Genomic DNA, 22,700 nt, shown 5'->3' on the forward strand with positions numbered 1-22,700 from the left:
GGGCTATATTCCTTGGTTGGCATGAACAAAATGGAAACTGTTAGCGATTTCTGTGGACATGCTTCATCATGGTCAATATGGTCTAGACCTTTGTCATCCCCATCTCCAGCATGCAGCAGCTGCTGATTTACTGATGCTGAAGACTTTAGTGATCAATATTAAAGTGTTGGCATGTTTTCTGCATTGAAATCTCTGACCACTTAACTTTCTCAGAGGAATGAGTGACACTGAATGGGCTGCAAATAACCAACACAACACAAAGATTAATATGATTGTCAATGAAGTCGATCGAATAAATATTTTATTGCTGTTTGAGTCTATCATGCAGCAGCAAAAACTACGGGTCATAGCACGCAGGTACACACCATTGAAGGAACAATGCAGTGAATCCTCCCCAAGTAAGACAAGGTATTATGCATAATCTCCCCTCCAGCAAAGTCGCAGTTGCCAAACAGGCTTCCATACTTCTTCTCAGAATGGCATTTGCTTGAACCTGTCAGGTTGGATAGAGTCGCAAAGCGCTCGCGGGCTGCCACAGATCTACAGAACATCCTGTTTGCATCCACAGCTGCACTAACAGGAATCCCCATATGCATGCGTCCCATCCACAGTCCACATTCCACGCTGAAGCTGCCAGAGGGGCGTGCACGTCGAGCGTCTGTCTTTTCACAGCATCAGGGACACTGTTCGCCCACTGAGAGAGATTCACCATGGCCTCAGCACTGAATTGCAAACCTTTCGTGTTGTGTTTTATTTATTTATCGTTACTGTTTGCAAGCGTGTTTTGCGACGCCGATGCAGAAGATGAGCATGCCAAGCACTCGTACACGGTGGAGATGTTCAACGAGGCGGTGCCCACTGCACCCCACTTTGTCATGTTTTACGCCCCATGGTAAGTGAACAGTTAGTTATCAAGTTTTTACAGACGACGCTGAATAAACTGATTGGCACCTCTGTCTGTCTCAACACCTCCGTGTCCACTAAAAGTAGATAAAACGTGGTTGTTGGCGTGGAATTTGAGCTAACCGGCAAGTTAGCAAACAAGCTAGCTAGCCGGCAAGCTAGTTGCCTACCTAGCGTCCTCCTTTTGGTAAACCGTTGTGGTTAGCTTAGCGGCTAACTAGCATAGCCAAACAGTTAGCCGAGTGTAGTTAAGTGGAACACTTTTTATAAGGGCCTCCGTGCTAACAATGCTAGTACTTCGCTGGCCGTTGAAATTCAGTTGAAGACTTTTAAGTGGACGTTGAACGGTGAAGTTCAACAATTGAACACAGTTTATAACAGTGTGCTTTGTCACAGTTGGTGTAGATACAGTAAATCACAGCTCAAAGTTGTCCCGTACTTTGTGGAGCTGCGCTTACGTGGCACGCACTGATTGACTGATGTTATGTCAGCGGTTACAAAAGTGGGGTCTGCGGACCTCCGCAGGTCTTTGAGTGGGTTGCAGGAATTCGCGATATCAGAAGTCATGTAATTTGCCTGTCGCCCAATTTAGTTTAATATATATATATAGAATAACGAGGGAGAGAGATATATACAGATAACACAGAGATAATAATCTTAAAAGAACAGATCACTGTTTCCTCTGTTATGTCCAAGGCCAGACAATTATTCCCCACAAGTATCTGCAGGACCACATTTTTTACATGGACTGTGTGCATTGTCCACAACCCAAAGATATTCGGTTTACTGTCACAGAGGAGTAAAGAAACCAGAAAATATCCACATTTAAGAAGCTTCAATCAGATAATTTTATCTGTTTTTCTTAAAAAAAAATTACCTAACACCCTAACACCCTATTATTTGATTTTTAAAATAGTTGGCAGTGGTTGACAACTGGTTGATTAATCATTGCAGCTCTAATTATTTGTCTGTCTTTTGTTAGGGACAGCATGCTCAATAGTAAGGTCTATTCTTATTCAGTGTTACATGCTTATGTAAATCTAAAGCTCCATTCGTCTGTCAGTGTCAGAAATAACCAAGAGTCTTTTCATTATTCTTGTTGAACATGCAGAGGAGAGTGGAGGTATCAAATGCTTCAGTAGTAGGCCTCCATCTGCGTCATTCGGTTTCTGAGAATACAAGGCCTTAGATACACCACTGTAAACCTTAACGTCATATATGTCACATGAGCCGTAATGGATCTAATTCCACAGTTGTTTTTAAAGTGGGGTCAGCTCAGAGAAGTTGTGTGCAAATGATGCCTTTTTACTAGGTTTGCAGTTTAGTTATGGCCAAAGACGTTTTTGACCCGATCAAAAATGTGAAAGCTTCAAAAATAATGTATGTTGTACACTGACAGTATTTGTACCTCTGTTGTTTCCAGGTGTGGCCATTGTCAGAGGTTACAGCCTGCATGGAATAAGCTGGCAGACAAATACAACAGCATGGACGAGCCCCCGGTGTATGTGGTAAAAGTAGACTGCGTCAAGGATACCAAGTTCTGCTCCAGTGTCCATGGGGTTAGGGGTTACCCCACGTAAGTTACTGCCACATCAACCCTTGAATTCATCGATTCATATTAGTTGGTTGGCATGCATCAGATTGGCCTTGATATTTCAAATTTTCAACAAAAAAAAAAATCAGCAACTGGAACAAATTGCATGAAAAAATATTGCATTGGCTGCATGTAGAATAAAAACAACTTGTACAACATAGAAGTAAACAGTCTCTTTTCTTACTGATTAACAGAGAAGTGACACATTGACCTGCATTTAGTTGAATATTCTGCCCTTATCTTAATGACATCCTCTTAAATCTTGGATGTTGCTGACTGCATACTGTCCCTGCAAAAACAGCAGTCACCGGATAATGATTGACAGAACTTTTATAGCCATGATAGAGCTTGTAGTTTGTAATGATGATTGAATTGGCTAGTTAGAAAATTCTGTGCTCATGCATGGGAGAATGGGTCATTGGGTTTTAGTGCACTTTCTTGTGTAAGCTTGAATCATCGATCTGCCATGCAACAGTTCATTAAAAAATGTGTTCCTGTACAAATAGGTTGAAGTTGTTTAAGCCAGAACAGGAGGCAATTAAATACCAGGGGCCCAGAGATCTACAGTCTCTGGAGACCTGGATGTTGAAGACACTCCAGGAGGAGCCTTCGGTGAGTAGTGTTCCTCTAGTTTATAAATCGGTGACCCTTACAGTGCAAGAAAGGTGGTGTTCATAGATATTTTTGTTTGTCCTAAAGGAACCAGAGACTGAACTGGAGCCTCCTAAAGCCCCAGAGCCCAAACAGGGCATGTATGAAGTCACTGCTCTCAACTTTAAGACCCACATAGCCAAAGGTAAAGATCAATTAGAACATTTCTAATGCTTCATGAAAGTGCTGTTGCACCACTTGACTTAGGCAAGTGAATGGTTAACTTCATCCTGTGTGTTTATGCAGCTGCATCCTGCCTGCTACAGATGAATTGTCTCTGATACTTTCAGTTGTACTTTCAGTTTTCGACCACACTCTATTTCTACATCCCTCAGTAGAGAATGGAAACACCTCATTGCCTTGATTGACATAGCTGACATTTCAGCACGAGTAGCTGAGCCATAATCCACAACGTCAGTCAACCCGGACCAACTGCACAACACTTGTCTCCTCTCACCTCACGTTTCTGGATTTTCAGACAACGACTGCAAAAATAAGCAGTGCTCAGGATAATTGTCTCGTTGAAGCTGTGGCTCTTATGCTGCGCTGAAGTTGACATGTTTTGGTTTTGAAGAAAAATAAATCATTTCTTGTTTGGAGACGAAAAAAGGCAGGATATGACATACGAGGCATTTTTAAAACAGTGTTTATAGGTCCCACTTTCACATCTTGGCAACAGAGCGGCAATAAACGTTGTGTAATTGGTTGCGTGTAACCTCTGTGTAAGAGGTGTATATTTTCATTTACGGCAAGCGGTGCTGAGTTTGTAGCGCAATCAACTTTTTACATTGCCATCAAATCATAAATCTGAACACATAAACCCGCTCAGCCTCCGTTTAGCCCAGAACATCCATGTAGACATCGATATTTACTTATTGTGTGTATTATTTAATGTTTTTTTTTCTTTTCATGCATGTTTAATTTTCTTGGTCGTTATCTGCATCTTCTTTTTTTAATATGACTCTTCTCGTCTTGCTTCAGGTGCGCACTTTGTTAAGTTCTTCGCTCCATGGTGCGGTCACTGCAAAGCCATGGCCCCAACCTGGGAGCAGCTGGCCACCACCTTTGAGCACTCTGATGACGTCAAGATCGGAAAGGTGGGTCCCGCAGATTGTGTGCAGGTTCACGGCACAAATTCTCATTATAATCAATCACATATTAAAACCAAAACGTGCCACGCACTGTGACATGGGTAATAACAGGATGTAGATCAACAAATATTCTTTACAATCATCAGGTTGTCAAAAAAAAAACAGACATGAAATTGTGATGATTAATATTAGATTGTGGGGGGAAAAGCAGCACTGCCGCAGCTTTTCTCATCTGGGCCGCTGCACTGAATGCACGGCATGACAGACAAGAGTCACACAATAGAGCTTCTGTTCTCTGGTAATCGCTAGTCTTTTACAGGGAAAATCTGTTGAAGTTTAACATATTTCAATCTTTCTGGTCATAATGTCCAGTGAAAATATTTCTCAAGGTAGATTTTGAAAGGAGTCTGGCTCTACACACTGTTTCCTCTGCTGATTCTCTGATGTCAGCCCTCTTTCTCGCTCCACTCTTGATATTTTCACATCTGACCTGGTGAATTGACCAAGGTAGGCGGTGATTGTTGAAACAATGACAGACAAACCAAAAAGGTTTTAGTGAGTTTTATTTTGTTTCTGTTGAGTTTGAATGAAGTGTGTTTTACGAAGATAAAATAACCGTTTCTGTAAATGGAGTCTGGTGGCTTTGGTGAGAGCAACATAGCAGCTGTTTCTGGTTAAACAAAAGAGATCTTCTACTTTAAATAAGAGTCTGTCTCTGTAGGGATCCTCTCCATAATGTTGTCAGACAGGTATTATAACAATCTGAGCCTGTCAGTGTCAAAAGCAAGCGCTTTTAGTGGATGTACATTGACTGTGCGCAAACCCTCAGAGGATTACATTGCAGCTTGTTTGTGCCTGCCAGCTGCAGCGCTCTAACTCAATACTGGACCAGTTTCAAAAATTGTTGCCCCCATTGGACACAAAAACATGAGAAAAGAGAGTCTATAAACACAGATAACATTTGACCAGAATTTCCCCCATTTGTCCATGACATTGAAATCTTCCAGGACACCGGTACCAGTTTTTTTTGTGGAGTGGAAACCTCACACACAACGTCACTTTTAGTGGTGGCAGATGAAATGTTAAAAGAATAATTGATCATTTTGGGCCAGTGTTTACAGCCCTACCATCATGGCCATTCTGTTACCCGCTTGACAGAACAGGATGCTGGTCATATAAGAAACCATCTGTTTGCATACTGTGCAAATTTGCTGGCTCAGTGTTTGCAGTGACATTCCATTCTAGCTAATTAACACATGTTCATGTATTTATGACCTAGGTGGACTGCACGCAGCACTATGAGGTGTGCTCTGAGAACGGCGTACGCGGATATCCCACACTGCTTTTCTTCTACAACGGACAGAAGGTACAGAAAAAGTTCTGGACTGTTTCAGCCTGCCTGCCATTGAACTACAACAGCTTCGACGCTATTCCATTATAGTGGCACATTTAAATACATAAACAAATAGTAAAGTACGGGCATGTTAATCTCAAAAGCCAGGATGTGTATACATTGCTGTAGTTTAACAATGATCAATAAGGATCAGGCAGCAGTTTGCTTTTCCTTTGGCTGTTGTTGACTTTTTGTAAGGCACATGTAGTATTTGGTTTTGTTGCTTGTAGCCTTAGTGTATGAAAGTGACTCTCAAATATAGACTTCTCCTAAAGTAGGACCAACCCTTTGGGGTCAATGTTGACTTCCAGAGGTCCAAATTAAAAAAGAATTCATATGACGGTGGCACGATTCAGACTGCCTCCACATCTATGGCCACAGCAGCAAGGTATTTATTAGTGTGTGGGTGTTTTTGTAGACAGACCAGTACAAAGGAAAAAGAGACTTGGACTCTTTCAAAGACTTCGTGGACAACCAGCTGAAGGCCGCCGCCGTAGTCGAAGAGCAAGAACAAGAACCAAGCGAGGAAGAAAAAGCAAATGAGATCCCCACTGATGAGCCGGCCAAAGAGGAGGAGGTAAAGGTGAGTGAAAAACAAAAAGAAAACGGTCAAAACATTTGAAAAACAGTTCTGCAGTTGTTCCAGTGTGTTGAAATGACTCTGCCATGCACTTGAAAGACTTAATGGTACAGTAAAACCACTGATGTTCCACTGGGGTGGACCAAACATATGGCAGTCATCTTTACCTGCATATAAGTAAAGATCTCTGAGCTTAGCACCCACTCAACTATATGCCTCTCAACTAGCAATTATGGTTAGGCTAGCTATTTCCTGCTTTCACATGTCACATTTTTGTGTCACAACGAAATGCCTTTTAACGAGATAATGTGGGCGTGAATGCGGACCAGAAAGTCGGCGTGGCATCCGTACCCTTAGCTGCTCATGTATGCTCGGTCTGATAAGAATCGTCACAATTCAGCACAGTTAAATATCAGTTTGTTTCCTGCCCGCAGTCCGGCGTGTTGACCCTAACAGAGAGCAACTTTGACGAGACCGTGGCCAAGGGCTTCACCTTCATCAAATTCTACGCTCCATGGTAGGATCGTCATTTTTGGTGGCATTTAAGTAGCTTAGATATTACAGTTGAATGCATACATGTTTTATTATTGCCATCTTAAAGATCCTGTTGCTAGTTCAGCTCCAGCATGCAGCACTTGCGTATGAAGTAACCTCTGCTTGAATGTAGCTTTATGCATGACTTTGCTGCATTAGTTGAATGTTTTGTAGAAGTATAAGAGTAGCACAAAGGTGACTCAAATGATTTAAAATCAGTTATTAAGCACCTGCAAAAGACACTTACTAACACTACTTTTCAAATGTGTAAATGTTTACTAACATGACTACTCAGTCACTGTAGGTGATATAATCCCTGTTGTCAACTGTAGGTGTGGCCACTGTAAGAACCTCGCTCCAACATGGGAGGATCTCTCCAAGAAGGAGTTTTCTGGCCTCACTGATGTCAAGATAGCCAAAGTGGACTGCACTGTGGAGCGCACACTCTGCAACAAGTACTCTGTAAGTCTCTGGGTATCATCCACCAGTTATACTGCTACTGAGACACCGTCAAAACCGAACATGGAGCGCTCTGCGTCTCTGTCTTGCACGCACTTCTGTCAGCTTTTTTATGTCTTCAAGATTAAGTGTGTTCTACAGGATGTAATAAAACAAAGATGGCGGTTTTATCACTGAGCCGTAAAACAATATGACTGCCATGTACTCAAATTAGATGCTACAGACTGTAATCCTAAAGCAGATTGAACACATGGGTGAAGGAATGTAGACACACACACACACAATCAGCTTCGATTGGATGTAGTCTGAATGATGTTGAGAGGAAATCCCAGGGCATTATGTAATATATTAACAAGGTTTATGGTTGACCTGTATGATCAATCAGTTTGCATCTTTAACTTCTCATCTCTTCTTCTTCCCATTACAATTTAGATTTGTTTTGCAGTTTTGAAATCAAATGGATAATCATTAAGCCAGTTTGTCACTGTATACAATGTACGTTGCTCTGCACTGGAGAATTGCTGCGTCAGAGTTCAAGATCCACAGTTTCGTTATCTTTCTGAAGAGTGATGATTCACTATGATAAAATATGTTCTGCTTTTGTATACATCTTCACATCTCAAAATCAACCTGGTTTTCCCACTGCCACTGTAATTTTAACTTTAACAAAGTTACTTCTACAAAGAGGTTAATGATTCTGTCTGTAAGTCAGCCTCATACCTCAAAAGCTTGACTGTATTTTCTGTACAGAGGACTGAACAAGGAAGAGCTGAGAGGATTATAGGAGTGATCCAGGATTTCCAACCGGAGATTGCATGCAGCATAACAATTGAGTAGTTTTAGAAGATGACAATAAACCCCTGTTGTTGCTGTTCCCCCAGGTCCGAGGTTACCCCACCTTGATCATCTTCAGGGCAGGGGTGCAGGGTGACGAGCATCATGGTGGGCGGGACCTGGAGAGCCTGTACAACTTCGTGATGAGGCAGGCGAGAGACGAGCTGTAGAAACGGTCTGCACTCAACTCTCCACCACTCTGCTCGCCCACACTGCATACCTGGCCAGTAGGACACCACTCTCTCTCCTACAGTGGCCAAACCTCCCTCTATCTCTCTCTCTCTCTCTCTCCACTCGGGTTCTCTTCAGAAAGGAGTCAGCCCATGACAGACCGATGAAGTCTGTTCTCTCTCTCCAGTGTTCTAGGAGTGTTTTGGATGTGAATGTATTCCTCATTGCTGTTGCCCAACCTTAAATCTTAAACTATCAAATTGGTTGGGTCTACAAATGAAGTAATATGTTTGACAACCACTTTGCAAGCACTGCTCAGTCAATCAAAACCAGAATTCCTCGCACAAATTAAAGCTGTTGTTGATTAAAAGGGTAGCACTGAAGGACAGTCCCGGTTTCTGCCTGTTGGAAAAATAGTTTCAATTCACTTGTTTCTAATGAACTATGTAACCATTTGACTTTTTTGTAAGTGCTAAATTTTATACATGGGATCTGTTGTTAAATCACAAGCCATTAATGTTACGGTACTGTCATTCAGAAGTTTTTAAAGGTTGTGTTGCCCAAATGTGAAGTGGAGTGTTAAGTTGAGGGTACTTTCTATCCATGCCAGTGGCGGCCTATCTGACTTAACTCTCAGGGAAACGCCCACGCAGGCTAGAAGAAGCTGTGATGGAGGCATCGTTGTTAGCACAGGAGTCTGATAATGGCACACGGGACCTGATTATTTCCTGTTAATAATGATGAATTAATTAGGCTAAACATCTCAGTTGTGCATTTTCTGACTCCCTTGCTCTCAATCAGCCATCCCTCTCTGCTCCTCCTAGCATTCAGGGTCTGGACCATGTTGCCCCATCACTGAACATCTTTAGAGTTACTACTGCTTCAGTTTCATTGCTTCCTGTTTGTTCAGAACCACCCATCAGATGCAGCACATTCACTACAGCTTGGTGTGAAAGCTTTCTATAAAACTGGCTCTTTATCCTCAAACATAGTACGAAACGTGTGAATGTATAGCTTTTGTGCTATCTCTCAGGCCTGGATCATGTTCAGAGGATTTGGGAACCTTTAAGTGGAGTAGGAGAGGACACCTGGAGCCAGTGTTGAGGGTAAAACATGCATGAAATCGAGCTCTACTCTCTGGAGCTGTTCTCTGGATCATCTTTTGGAGGAAAGATTAGGTTTTATCAGAGCTTTTCTAAGCTTCCCTGCGTGGTTGGACGTGTTCGTCATAATACTTGTGAGATTGGAACTAAGATGAGCATCACACCACTTCTCTGACTACTACAGTGGAAAACCATGCTGTGAAGTGAACATCTTTAGGCACCAGAAACCATGGACCGAATAGATGGGTGTAGTTGTTACATGGGTAGTGGGGTGATGTGGTTGTAACTTGCAGCTACACCAGCTGCTGGTGTCTGAGTCTCATTAACCAGTAACTGATCGGGAAAAAGTAGCCTCATTTACCAAATAAACCATCATTTGTCTTTTTTTCATTTCCAACTTTGATGATAAACACTGGTGACAATTATTCAGTCTTTGTTAGTCTGCTGTATCACAAACCATCAAATCCACCAGTCACAGGCCAAGAAACCTTCACCTTTCACCGACCTTGTTCTAGTGGTATTTGCAGTTTTGGTAATAAAAGTTGGTCTTTTCAGCGCACTTTTCTGTGAGTCTACTCACCTGTCAGGCCATGCTCCTAACACTGCAAATGCTCTTTGACCCAGGTGATGTGAAAAGTATGTGCTGCATGATGCAGGGCACCGTTTATTGTCAACCCAGGTACAAAAGCAGTCACAGACACAGCAGTTTTTTCTCAGTAAAAGTTTTTATGGATAGCACATGGTCTAAGGAACTCCAGTGACAGAAGTATTTTTTCCTTGTGAGTCATGGGTTGTGACTACCCATGGGTTTTGTACAAAAAAAGAGTGAATAATGGCAAGTTGTAACATGAGATTTCATAATAAAATTTTTTTCAAAAATAAGTTTGTATTTTCATTTTGTTCTTGCATCTGTCTCTGTGAATAAGGTATGTGATTTCTTTTTTTAATAAAAGGTGCAATAAATAAGCTGAGAATGTACAAGTATTTACAAAAAAACAGTCGAAACATGATCACAAATGTAAACAGCAGCTTACCAGAGGTATATTTTGTAATTTATGATTGGTTAGGCACGTAAGGTATTTTGATTCTTGTTGGTATTAGTTTTTCATTAAAATATGTTCTCTAAAAAAAAAAAAAAAAAAAAAAACTCCACATCATTCAAAGCTCACAGTAACATGTTCAATTGGTAAGACGCTGCCACTGGACACATATCTCAACATAAATTTTACCCTCAGGGTTGAAAAAGCAAAGGGCTAATTTCAGAAAGCTGGCACAGGAACTGTTCCGCCGGCTGTTTTTGACTCGCTAAATGTTTTTCCACAATCTCTTGATGGGTTGTCAGGGGTGGAAGCGTTTGTTAACTTTGTGAGTGCAGCAACATGGAAATGGCCATTTGCGGTATGTCGGAGGGATAAGGCTGTATTCTTCGGTTCTTTGGAGAAAAACATCAGTTTAGCCACAACATGCATCATGTTGAACCAGCCTGGTGAATCGCAGCTCAGCGTGAGTCTGGCAAATATTGACACGGAGGGGATATTTGGAGCAGCGCGCTACTAAAATAGCCTGCGGTCACTTTGGTTCAGTCCATATTATATTTTAGGAGGGCAAATATGGCTTGAGAAGAAAATATATTAGGAAAGAGGAAGGAAATATGAATCTACTGACTCCAATGCATCACTAAGTAGTAGATTGAGTTAACATTTGCACTGAAAAGGACACTAGGTTTGTATTTTCCCATCTCACTCAAACCATTTATACACATTTTCTGTCATTTGACCAGGTGTCATCACTGACTACTGTTAGTTTTCAGGACTGAGTCAACTCCCCAGGGTCACGCACTGTTGGGAAGTTGCTCATCACTAAGTGTTCGAGCCTCTTCTGAGAACTGATCCACCGCGGGTTTCTGTCGGAGAGGGGACGGGAAGGAAAGCAGCGCTCGGACTGGTCCCACAACAGTTCAGTTTTGCCCTCGGCCTCTCAGTGAGGGGGAGGGTGCAGTAGCCTCTTAGGCACTCATACACACACATAATATACAAACTTCAACGCTCTGTCCTCCCCACACACACACACAAACACACACACACACAGTCATTCACTCAGTTGCAGACCCATGAACTGACGACTCCACAGCTAACAGAGAAGGTGATAGACAACTCGGCGGCTCAACACTGGAGTGGGATGAAGTTGCCTATAGATGACGCCCATATGGTTTGATGGAGACGAATGTTCACGTTATATGACGGATGTTTTGAATTGTCCAAGATTGTTGGAACAGAACATGGTGATGACCTTTCAGGGTGGCCGTTCCTTGCAGGCTGAGGATTTGGGCAGGAAGCTGGTGTCTAGTCGGAGTCACTGGTGCAGTTTCAGCCCTTTGCCAACCTTTCAATGGAGCGTTGTCAGCCCTCGGCGTCGGTGTCAGTGGCAGCCGCAGGCCCGTACCACCATGTTCTTGTACTTCTTCAGTATGACGTTGGAGTTGTCGTCGAAGTAGAGCACTGAGATGGCGTGGAGCTTGGTGGGGGCGCAGCATGGCTTCGGTACGTTTTCTGGGTTCATCAGGTGCACCTGAATATCAAGGAAATACTTTTTTTACAGTTGGCATACAGCACTGTTTCCATCAAACCACACAGTCCACATTCAAACAGTCTGTATACCTTTTACAGATTGGTTGTGTAAGATTAGAAAACTTGTACAAATTAAAATTAAAGTCGTTATAAGAAATAAGAGAATGTCTTAAAGGGGCCCTCAGGATTTAAGCATCAGATTTTAACAAAACAATAATTAAAATTGGGCTTAAAATGCATTTTAGGACACATGAGACTGTTTGACTGCTGTAGTTATGCCTCGAAGTCATTTCAGATCCCTCAGAGGAACTGTAATGAGCACTATCATCAAAACCTGGCAGGGAGGGGTGGCTTCAACTTAAAATACTTTCTCCTCCACCGTGTTAAGAATATACTGAGCATGGTGAACTCCTGTGGTTTGGTCTTACCAGTGTCTGTACGATGGCGTGGTTGGTGGCGTTCATGTGGGCATTAAGGGGGAAGGAGCACTCTCCATCACAGTAGTTGGCTGCGTAGCCTTCAGGAGCAATGATCCAGTCCTTAGAGAAGCACATGACGGTGAGCGTGAGACGGCACAGTCAGAGCAGATGGGGAGAGTGTAAATAAAGCATCTCAATATATTAATAACTAGTTATCAGAAAGGTAAGACTGCATGTGTTTGTTTTGAAACAGAAGAGAGGCCGTATCTGGTTTCAGCCCACCTGACTGTTGTTGGTAAACTCGCTGTTAACCTCGTCTCTGAGGACACATCCCTGCTCAAGCACTCGGGTCTGCGGAATCGCTCAGGGAAGCAATACTTCTCTCCTCCTTCCTTCCTTCCTCTCTCCTCGTACTGTTTCGCTCTGACAAATTCTCTGCATGTTTCACCTCTTTCTGACTTGTTTTGGTGTTTTTATCTAGTGTGCCTTCCTGTCTGTGTCAATAGTCTCTCTGTCTCTCTTTGCACGTCTCGTCTCGTCTGTCCCTCTCCTTCTGTCCAGCTCCCTTTCCTGTGTGTGTGTGTGGGTGTGCATTACTCACATTGTCAAGACTCACCTTCCTTATGGGGACAAAATGCAAGTCCCCATCATGTAAATGATTAAATTTTAGGGAGACTCCATGAAATGAATGTAAGTCTATGTATTGTCTGTGTCTGTGTCTGTGTGTGTGTGTGTGTGTGTTAGAGAGAGACAGAGCAAGTGCTGGCAGTCTCCCTCTAGATGTCAGTGCTGTGTTAACAGCTTGCTGCTTGTTTGGAAGTGATGTATGTGACTTTGGTCCTTTATATCTTCCACAGTCTATCTCCTCGTAAACACACACACACACACAGAGACTGAGGCTTCAGTCCACTCCCACCCCAAGCTACTTTAGCTGACTTCTTGCCTTATGAGCATCCTTGCATGGCGGTACTGGTGTCATATCAGCCTGACAGTGAGTGATGGGTCAACAGGTCTGCTCACCACATTATCTTTAGGTAAAGTGAGTAGAAACATAATTCACAGACACTAATGAATCAAGGAATCAAACAAACAAACATTTTTGGGGTGACACCGAGTGTAAACATAACTTTTTCAAGAAAACCTTTAAAGTGGAGGTTTTGAGGAAGCAGCTATTAGAGGAAATAGCTATTTGATGCACCTGCTGGAGAAAAAATGATGGACACATGTATCAGGACTTGTTTGGATGTACTGAATAAGAAAATGTTCAGTACCTGCCAGCCGAGCTCCCTGAAGCTGACGTAGAGCTCGTGTCTTCTGCATGCCGTCTTCTGATCGCTGCTGTTGTAATCTGAAACAGACAAACAAGACGGGCATGTTAACACACAGTCAGCAAAAATCTTCCCAGGGTGAATGATTTCTCAAAAATATCCCAACTAAACCTCCAGAAAGTGACGCATTACACTCAGAATCTGCGAGCAGAAGAACAACACAAATTGCTCACGTCATGCACTGGGTGGAGACACATGTGAGGGTGTAGACCAGAGCGGAGGCACAGATGCTCGTGACGGCGGTCGCCGCGCTGCACATGCGCCACATTCATCTGCTGTCTCATGCGTCCGAACGCACGCCTGCGTGAACTCGGCAGCATTCGAACGGTGCATTGCGGGAGTGCGAGTGGTTCGCGGGCTCGCCTGCCCTGCAGTTTGCACTTAATTATCTCTGTTCCACTCCAGGTACAGGTTTAGTTTTCACAGTCGAGGAGGTCATCGCTGGCATCGGTCACCACGATGAAGTCAAGATGGTGACACCGACATTCCATCTAGGGCTCCCGGTCCTTCACTCTCTCTGTCTTGCTTCGCTGATTTTATTGTTGAGACAATGAGAGGGAACAATGCAAGCTATTGCACGTGTTAGAGTCCTGTGTTGCTGTCCCTTAACAGACACGAACGAGCCAGTGAAGTCTGGCATCTCGGTGGCCCCATGATGCTCTAAGCAATACTTCAGCCTTGAAGTGATTTTAATTGTAGTTTGTTGCTGGTCTGCACATTCTCACATTGCAAAGTTAATTATAAAACTGCTAAACTGTTCTGGCAGAAGACCGTCTTCTATTTCTGATTTTTTTTTTTTTTGCATCACGTCACATCATGTTTAGCTAAGCAGAGTTAGCGCTTAAGATAGTTAGGCTACAATACACACAGCTAAAAAAAAATGTTTTGAGTCAATGTGCAACAGGCTCTCGCATCCAAAACTGTCATTTTTTAAGATTTGCTCATTGCACCATCGGCCTGTTTGGTGTTGCCACTTATCCTGTCAAGCGATGCAGACATGGCTGTTTGTCTCTCATAAGCAATGACCACAGAGGATCCGTCTGCCTACAGACATGGTGAGCACATTACTGCAGTCTGCAGCATTCATAAGACATAATTACCATATGATGTATGGACAAGCAAATAATAAATGTATAGATTTATGTCCGTGCATGCAAATCACATCATCTGATTTTTTTTTAAATGTGTGTGTGTGTGTGTGTGTGTGTGTGTGTGTGTGTGTGTGTCAGAGAGAAAAAGAGCCAGTGAGTCAGACTGCAGACGGGGATTTGTCACTCAGTCACAGCCACCACCCAGCCACTCACCTCAGGAACTCGCCAACAGCAGCCATGGTTAGTCAGCTGGAGTTGGAGACACACACACACAAACACGCACACACACACATACACACACACTATATACAAACAATTATGTAAGGGTCATTCATGTCCTTACATCTCTACGTCAATCATTCATTACCATTCATTACATTACATAAACAAATACACACACAAATGACCTGATGTTTATCTGTTTAACAGCCAAATCCACTTAGCCGCTCATTAAAAGGGAGAGTTGTAATTTAAATTCACCAGCGCTAGTTGCATTAAGATTTCATCATCAAATCAAATTTCATTTTGAACAGACGCACTGACCGCACTGCCCAGACCCGTGTGTTTTAGCTGGACTCCTCTCAAATGTACGAGAGAGAGGCAGACAGAGGGAGGGAGGGGGAGCGAGCTGGATTTGTCACTTGGATTCATCTCAGCTTGAAGTAAATGAGGAAAGAGGGAAGGAGGAAATAGACAGGGAGGACTCAGACAGAGCTAAGGAGCGCATGGTGCTAACACTGGCCGAGGCTGGGCTGCAGCTACCTTTGCTAAAAATGTGCAGGTGCTCCACAATAATAGGGCGCTTTGTGTAAGAGCGTCTCCCAGACGGCATCTAAAATTATACAAGTCTAAAGTGGGTTATACAGACTCATAAGGATTACTGACAACTCACTATAATGCCAAATATTCCAGAAAGGTTAATGGAAGTTACAACGATCTGTGCAGCGTGTAAAAATGTTCCCACATGCGGATAAAATTTGCCTTTCAGATGTCATCAAACGAATCACAGACAGATCAAGGGTGATTTAAAAATTTTCCCCGAACAACAATGGAGAGTTTCTTTTGCTTGCAGCAGAACATGAATACCTCATCTGAGTGGACCGGCTTAATTCTGCAAGAGACGGGAAATGAAAGGTGAGTCGCGGTGGTGAGGTCAAATGGTCATCCGTAACCATCAAATACAGTCAGGTGTTTCCCCCGTTTAGGGTTCCTTCCTTTCTAATAGGAAGGCCAGTTCACTGGGTGTCTGCTCATGTGGAAATACACTGTTTATATATATGTGTGTGTGTGTTTGCTGATGTGTACGTTTTTACGGATGCACGTGTACTCTGTGCATTCAGGCACGCGTCTTTGGCTCCATGTACATCTGTGTGTGTCTGAGTGTGTGCGTGTGCAGATGATGCACATGGACGCAGGGTCACATGTGCTCATCCTGCCTCCCTGTGGACAGACTGACCTGCCGTAGCAGAGAGCGTGCGGATTTAACAGATTTACTGTATGGAGACCCTCATAAAATGAGAAAACAGGCTGGTCCTAGACCAGCTACTGCAGGCTTCTGCTGATTTCTTTCCTATAATTTTTACAGCAATTTTTTTTCTAGCATTGTAAGGCACATTTGTAGTTTGTACAGTGTTTATATACAGGAAACATCCAAGGCCGGAGGAAAAGTGCCATTGAAAGAACTGAGCTGATTGGCTGAGTGACTTGGCTGACCTGATATGAACTTGAGGTGATGTTTATAGAAAGAGGAAGTGTGGTATTAAAGCATGCCGAGGCCTTCATACAGTTCATGTATGGACATTTAAGAGTCTGTGTTGGAATATATAACTTTGGGTTGTTGTCTGCATGCCAGTCAACATGTCTGTGTAAGTAACACCACATACCATAACGTACACACTGGCTCTATCTGCACACACCTATATTATATACACACACTCACAGAGACCCCCTGCTCCTTCATCCAGGTCTAGTTGATGGTGCGTGACTTTCAGCTTTGGGTCAAATCACAGCCCGGGGCGGAGGGTGAATGAAGCTGCCTGCACACGAGTCGGGCTCCTGCACCAGCTGCCATTAATATACATAGTTCCTCCTGAGGCATCTGTTTGCAGGCGGGGTGGCAAAACCTGATCATCGTTTGATTAATTTCTCTAGACTGCACACAGCTCCTTGTTTGGCAAGAACAAGATATGCACGCTGAGACGGGAAAAAAAAGCAAAGCTCGACTGTTGGTGTGCATGGAGCAGTAAATAGAGGGATTTTGGACATTTCAATTAGCATGTTGTCGTATTATCAGATGATGTAACTCCTGTAGTTGTCAAAATCTCATTTAACTCATTATGCTGAATGAAAGGTGGATACCACCACGCTGTATGCTGTGCAGCACAAGCTATAGCATTTAGCAACATATTCCCTTTTCCTCTCTTTCTCTTTCTCTCTCTCTCTCACACACACACATACACACACACACACACAGCTACACACAACTCATTTTCCTTGCACCTCGTGGCCTTCAAAGCCACCAGCATTTACAGTCTGTGCGGCTCTTTAAGAGGAATAAAGCTGATATTTACTGTGGGCTTTCATTGAGTGTAAAAGCACAGATTTGTGGTGCCCATAAACCACATCTCCCCTTCCTGCCTGTAAAAATTTAATGCCACACAGCTACCGCTGAGCTCCGGCTCCCATGAGGCTTCTATTCATTTCTTTTTCCTTCCCTCGACAGACCAGAGAGGTGGGAAGGAGAATGTGAAAAAAAAATGACACTGCGTATTATTACTAATTTGTATACTACTACTCACGACTATACCATTTAAAAGTCAGTGCTTACTACATTTCAGTTTCTGTTTTTTTAATTATTATTTTGGTATTTCTGCTTTATTTAGATGGTGACAGCTGGAGAGAAACAGGAAGGGTGGGGGTGAGGGGGTGTTTTATATGTTTTATATTGAGGGATTGTCACATTAGTTTTATATTGGAGTAGTAGGTTTGCACAAAAATAAAAAATTAACATAATTCAGATGGTTTTATGACACTCCTTCATTAATATTCAATCCAATATCAAGCTATGACTAGCAGGCTTTTAGCTTAGCTTAGCATAAAGACAGGAAACAGGGGGGAACAGCTAGCAGGTAACAAAATCCACCAATCAGCACCTTTAAAGGTCACCAAATGATATATTTAACCTGATATTTAATTTAAACAAAAGCCAAAGTGTAAGAACATGTTGTGGTGTTTAGATAAACTAGCTGGCTGTAGCTTCATGTTTAAAGGACAGACGTGAGCTGCATCGATCTTATCTAACGCTCGAAAAAGAAAAGCACAAGGCACATTTCCTAAAACGTCAAACAATTCCTTTAAGCGTCGGCAGCACCTGAAGAGCCGAGCCATGAAGTCTACTTTCACCTGCTTCTCGTACAGCTGTCAGGACCAAATATTTGATTATCGAATGGAGGCAGGATTTCCTTTATTGACACGGCAATGTGGATGGAGCCAGTGGCACTGAGCTGGACTCCCATATTACAGCGGCTTGCCTAACTGTGTTTAGCCTGGAAACGTTTCTCCTGGGCAGACAAGTACCCATTTGACCATGTGACGCTAAAACTCTCCCCTAAAACCCATTCACGTTGAACTGAGTGAGGTGGGGCAGCGGCTGCCGGTTCTCCACCCTGTCTATTCAATAGCAGGGGAAACACGGCTGAGTTTACTGAACTTAATACTGCACTGTATGAGTCCTGGGCTGATATTAACCCTTCACCACACTACCTGCCATTCATTAAGCCCCCGAAACACTTTCACAAGCACCTGTCAGGAGGAAAAGGCTATAAATTATATTTATCGCATGCTGTTGCAAAAATACAAGAATTAAATGGCGCCAATTCAGACGTTATAGCCTGGGCGTAGGAATTACGTGTGTGTGCGTGTGTGTGTGTGAGTGACATTAAAAACGCTTCACTATAATTCAAGAGCGAGAAGAGACTGCAGATTTTACAGTAGCAATTACATGAGCTCCCATAGAGGTGGCGGTGACAGAAACCGTGGGTTATATAGGCCCAATGTTTAAAATAAAATCTGAGTCTGTAGCTCAGCGGTCATGAAGACATGAAAGAAGAATGTCAGTGTTGTCCCTGACGTTTCTCCTCTCTCCTCCCTCCCACCGGCCACTACTACGACTGAAGTTTATCTTTCTTCCTGTCTTTCATCACAGAGGTTATTAAACCCTGCGAGGGAGCTCCGCCACGTCTAATTACTCCAACGGTAAACAAAAGGGGGTCGGGTGGGGAGGGAGCAAGGAGAATGAGGAGGTGGAGGGAGGAGAGGAGGGACAGATGAAAAAACACGGCTGGCCGAGTGCCGTGTTATTATAATTCTTTAAGCGATACTGTTAGCGTGGTCAGTCTTTTAGCTGTGCAGCTAATGACTGGCTAGGCCTAATTACAGGCCGCCTGTGCTGTGCCGGGACGTGATATTCCTTCCCCGGATGGTTGTTAACCTCCCCCCACAGCCAAAGCCCAGCCCGACTCCCATTACCTCCCCGGCCCTCTTCGCCCACAAAACCCCAAATTACCTTTAAAGGTGTCGTATTGTTCTTTTGGCAAGGTACGCAGCAGCGTTTTCCACTGTGCTCACATCAGGCACACCCAGAGGGGGTGGAAGCGTCACGCTAACAAAAATATTCATGCATCCAACTCATCCAACAAGAATTTATGAAAAAATGTAAACTGAAAAGGCCAATTTGCCCAAGACATTAGTCTACTCGGTCAGTCTGCTTTTGAGAGTGTAATGTGAAAAGCAAAGATGATTTATTACACATATAATCTCACCATTATCTCAAATCTAATGCTGCAGAAATTTATTTGGCTGAATTTGTCCTCTTTTGTCATCTGGAAGACATTTAATATCACATGTCGTTTTAAATCCAGCTCGCTAAAATTGTGAAAATGAGAAAATAACACGGCCCAAGGCCTCACAGGGGATACAGAGGGGAAAATAAAGTTTCAGAGTTAAAAGGTTGTTTTATATCCTGAGCAGACTCAGAGAGGCATTTTAGTGCTTTATGACAAAGCACTACAGCCCAATTTATGAAATGTGAATGAAAAGTGACACAAATAGCTCTTAACCAAGTGTTTTCCTTCAAATCGGGACAAAATGGTATCAAACTGATAAAAACCACACAGGTCAGGAGTGGGCGACTTGGGCAGAGGAGGGAAGCTATTTTTAGAAAACACACAGAGCAAAGAAACTCTTGCTGAAAAAAAAAAAAATTAAAAAGCCTCTATGTGGAAGCTTTTGGGCACCAGAGCAATTAAAAACAAACACATTGCTGCCTTCACACCTTAGATCTAATGTTTTTGGGATTTTTTTCTGGAAAATCAGGGTGAATTATCGGTGAAATACCCCTTTTAGCTGGAGCTGCGGTGGCCTAAACTGATGCACTGTAGCTCTGCGCCAGAAAGAAACCGGGGGACAACGTCCACATTTTGTTTCTCCCCATGAACGCTCCACAAGACGGATGCTCTCCCCATCCATCCTGTCCTCCTCCCTGTCTCTGGAGTGAGTGATGCGGTATTGAAACCATATGCCCTCCTGAATTCCTCACGGATCCTCCCATCCCGTCCAATCCCAGCCGTCCTCTGCTGGCCGCGGACACTCGGCTGTCGCGAGGGGGGCCTCCCCGCTTCCTGTGTAGGATCTAAATATTTACACTCCCCGTCGTCCCGAGTGGCGAGGCGGAGAGGTCTTGATGTTTTGGGTTATGTAAAGTCCAATCCTCCAGGACGCATATTTAACAGATTGTCCTTGTTAGAGCAGATTTTTGAGCAGATTCACCTCAGAGAAAGTCCTCTCATCCTCCTGATATAGACTGAGACACAAAAGCAGACAATCTGCCTTGTTCACAGATTGGTTTATAAAAGAAAGAGACAGTCTGTTAGCATCTAACTATTTGAGTACAAGGTGTGCACCCTCTGATTCACTAGTGTACCCCAGTATCACAGCGTCTTCAAAACATCTTGACTTAGGACATCTCAAGCCAAAGACAGCTGGGCAGAAGAAGTCTGGAGCCAGAACTGAACATGTGGTACACTCTCACTCTCCTGTAGCATAACAAATGATGAGTCTTTGTTCTCTGTTATGTCAGCCAAAGCTTTCATCTCATGCAATTACTGAGAAAAAGCCCTGCAGGAATTCAACTGACAACCTCTTGTGTTAACAGCGGCACACTGTTAACCTACTGAGAAAGTGAGACAGATGCACTGAACAAACAGGAAACACGGCCAACCGGTCTCAGCAAGGGCTTTTCAGAGCAGTAGTGAGAACAAACCCAACTTGTCCCACAAATACTTCTGTATACCATGCAGATGGTGGAGCCATTAAACGGGGCAGCAGAAGAAGCAAAGCAGAGGTAAATCCCTCGCCAGGTAGCCAGCCAAGGCGGGTCGTTTGCAGCTGTGCGTCTAAGTGCACTAAGCTGCGTCCTGGCGCCCGAGAACCAAATGTGAGTCGACTCTGGCCCAGATTTGTCTGGTTTTTGGGGTGCAGACTCGAGCCGTTTTGGGCTGAGAATCAGCTCCAGTTAGCGGCAGCCGGGCTACATTTGGGCCTGTCTCAGCCGCTGGATTTAGCACAAGTATACTTGGGCTGATTCTTGCAAGTCATTTATCACAAGGCTGACACGAGTCCAGCACGCAGGTGTGCCGAGCTGAGGCCGCTGTTGGGCCAAGCGGTTTTGGCTACCTGAAGCTCATCAGATACGCAGCCCTATGAGATAATTTAAATACAGAAAAAATATGTGCAATGTAAAGTGTACCACAGCATGTAAACATTACTATACTCAGGTTTACATATCTTTATTTATGGAATCAAGTTTAACCAGGTATTGATAACCTGATATTTCTGACATGAACCCATGGTACAATGGACTATATAAAAGTAGGAATACATGAACAGAGGTGGTTTGCTGGTGGTTATTGTATTGTATTTGCTGCATACAGGGTTCTCCTCTGATACACTGGAGAGTCAAAGCTTTGAGCCGTGAAGGCTTAATATCAACATGATGCTTCATCTGTCAAATTAGCCGAGGATCAGAGCGATATTAACAGCGGGCTCGCTGAGCGCTAGCTTTACGCGCCGCACCAGTCACACAATAGAGCCTCACAGGAGCGGCTCAGCTTTAAATGCTATAAAGTCTGGCCAGAATTACACAGCAGGTGAAAGTTGGGCGGATTAGGGTTTGATTTAATTTGAAAAGCTTGCGGAGCTCATAACATCAGGCTTATACCTGCTCATTACATCATCTGCTGAGTAAGAAGAGAAGCGGCGAGGGCTTGATGAGGAGGTTGAGGATGAGGTCACCTGTCAGGACGGATTCGCCGTCTCTGCGCTAAATCACTGAATATTCACTAGGCCACAATTTGTTGTCTCTTACTGTGCAGCACTGTCTACAATCTCTAGTGAGAATTATTACATAATTTATAGAGTACTCTGAAATATTCTCTTTGTTGAATACACGTTTTCTGTCTCAATTTGACCCCAGATTCTTAAACTCCTGCCTCTTCTGTGCTTTCTCTCTAACGCCACCCATTTATCTCATTCTCTACGCTTCACTCTTTTTAGTTCAAACCTGTAGCCAAATCCTCCATTCAGCTCGCTCGCTCTCCTGTCTGGAGAGGTGCCACTGAAATCCCCTTCATAAATAAGACGTCTTATGCATTGCCCTGAAAAACGCTATATTTCCTGCTCGAGATCTGGGTTTCAGGATCCACTTCACGGCCTTAAATCCATACAGAATAAGTGCAGTAAAAACAGAATTTGGACACCGTCCCTGAGCGAGGATTTTCATCTGACGAGGGCTGATTAGAGAGAGATCCGGATGAAGTCAGCTCCAATTTCTCAAGTGTCTCAAAGAGGAATACTTCAAACACATGCTGCCATCCCCTGATCTGCACAGGTTAGACGTCAGGTACGGATGTACTGAGGTCAGGCTG

At 43.5% G+C, this 22,700-nt stretch overlaps 2 protein-coding genes across 2 annotated transcripts in view; one reads left to right on the forward strand and one right to left on the reverse strand.

Annotated features, from left to right (window-relative positions):
• Positions 1-549: 549 nt before the first annotated feature.
• Positions 550-10,192, forward strand: txndc5 (thioredoxin domain containing 5). Its single transcript, XM_041961141.1, has 10 exons — positions 550-892; positions 2,327-2,479; positions 3,004-3,109; positions 3,197-3,293; positions 4,130-4,245; positions 5,519-5,605; positions 6,051-6,215; positions 6,647-6,729; positions 7,079-7,208; positions 8,087-10,192. The coding sequence occupies exons 1-10, from the start codon at positions 711-713 to the stop codon at positions 8,207-8,209; spliced, it is 1,242 nt and encodes a 413-aa protein (XP_041817075.1). The 5' UTR covers positions 550-710; the 3' UTR covers positions 8,210-10,192.
• Positions 10,031-22,700, reverse strand: part of bmp6 (bone morphogenetic protein 6) — a 43,377-nt gene continuing 30,707 nt past the window's right edge. Inside the window, exons 5-7 of the mRNA XM_041961140.1 lie at positions 13,571-13,647; positions 12,309-12,419; positions 10,031-11,881 (exon numbers count right to left, since the gene is read on the reverse strand). Of these exons, the coding sequence (XP_041817074.1) occupies positions 11,732-11,881; positions 12,309-12,419; positions 13,571-13,647 (338 nt within the window). The 3' untranslated portion in view covers positions 10,031-11,731. The remainder of the gene's footprint in view (positions 11,882-12,308; positions 12,420-13,570; positions 13,648-22,700) is intronic.

This window comes from Chelmon rostratus, chromosome 20 (genome assembly GCF_017976325.1).
Source record: "Chelmon rostratus isolate fCheRos1 chromosome 20, fCheRos1.pri, whole genome shotgun sequence".
Classification (NCBI taxonomy): Eukaryota; Metazoa; Chordata; class Actinopteri; order Chaetodontiformes; family Chaetodontidae; genus Chelmon; species Chelmon rostratus.

Coding starts and splice junctions, on each gene's coding strand:
- txndc5 (XM_041961141.1), top strand. CDS start 711: ATGGCCTCAGCACTGAATTGCAAACCTTTCGTGTTGTGTTTTATTTAT. Junction 893..2,326: donor GTCATGTTTTACGCCCCATG/GTAAGTGAACAG, acceptor TGTTGTTTCCAG/GTGTGGCCATTGTCAGAGGT. Junction 4,246..5,518: donor ATGACGTCAAGATCGGAAAG/GTGGGTCCCGCA, acceptor TTTATGACCTAG/GTGGACTGCACGCAGCACTA.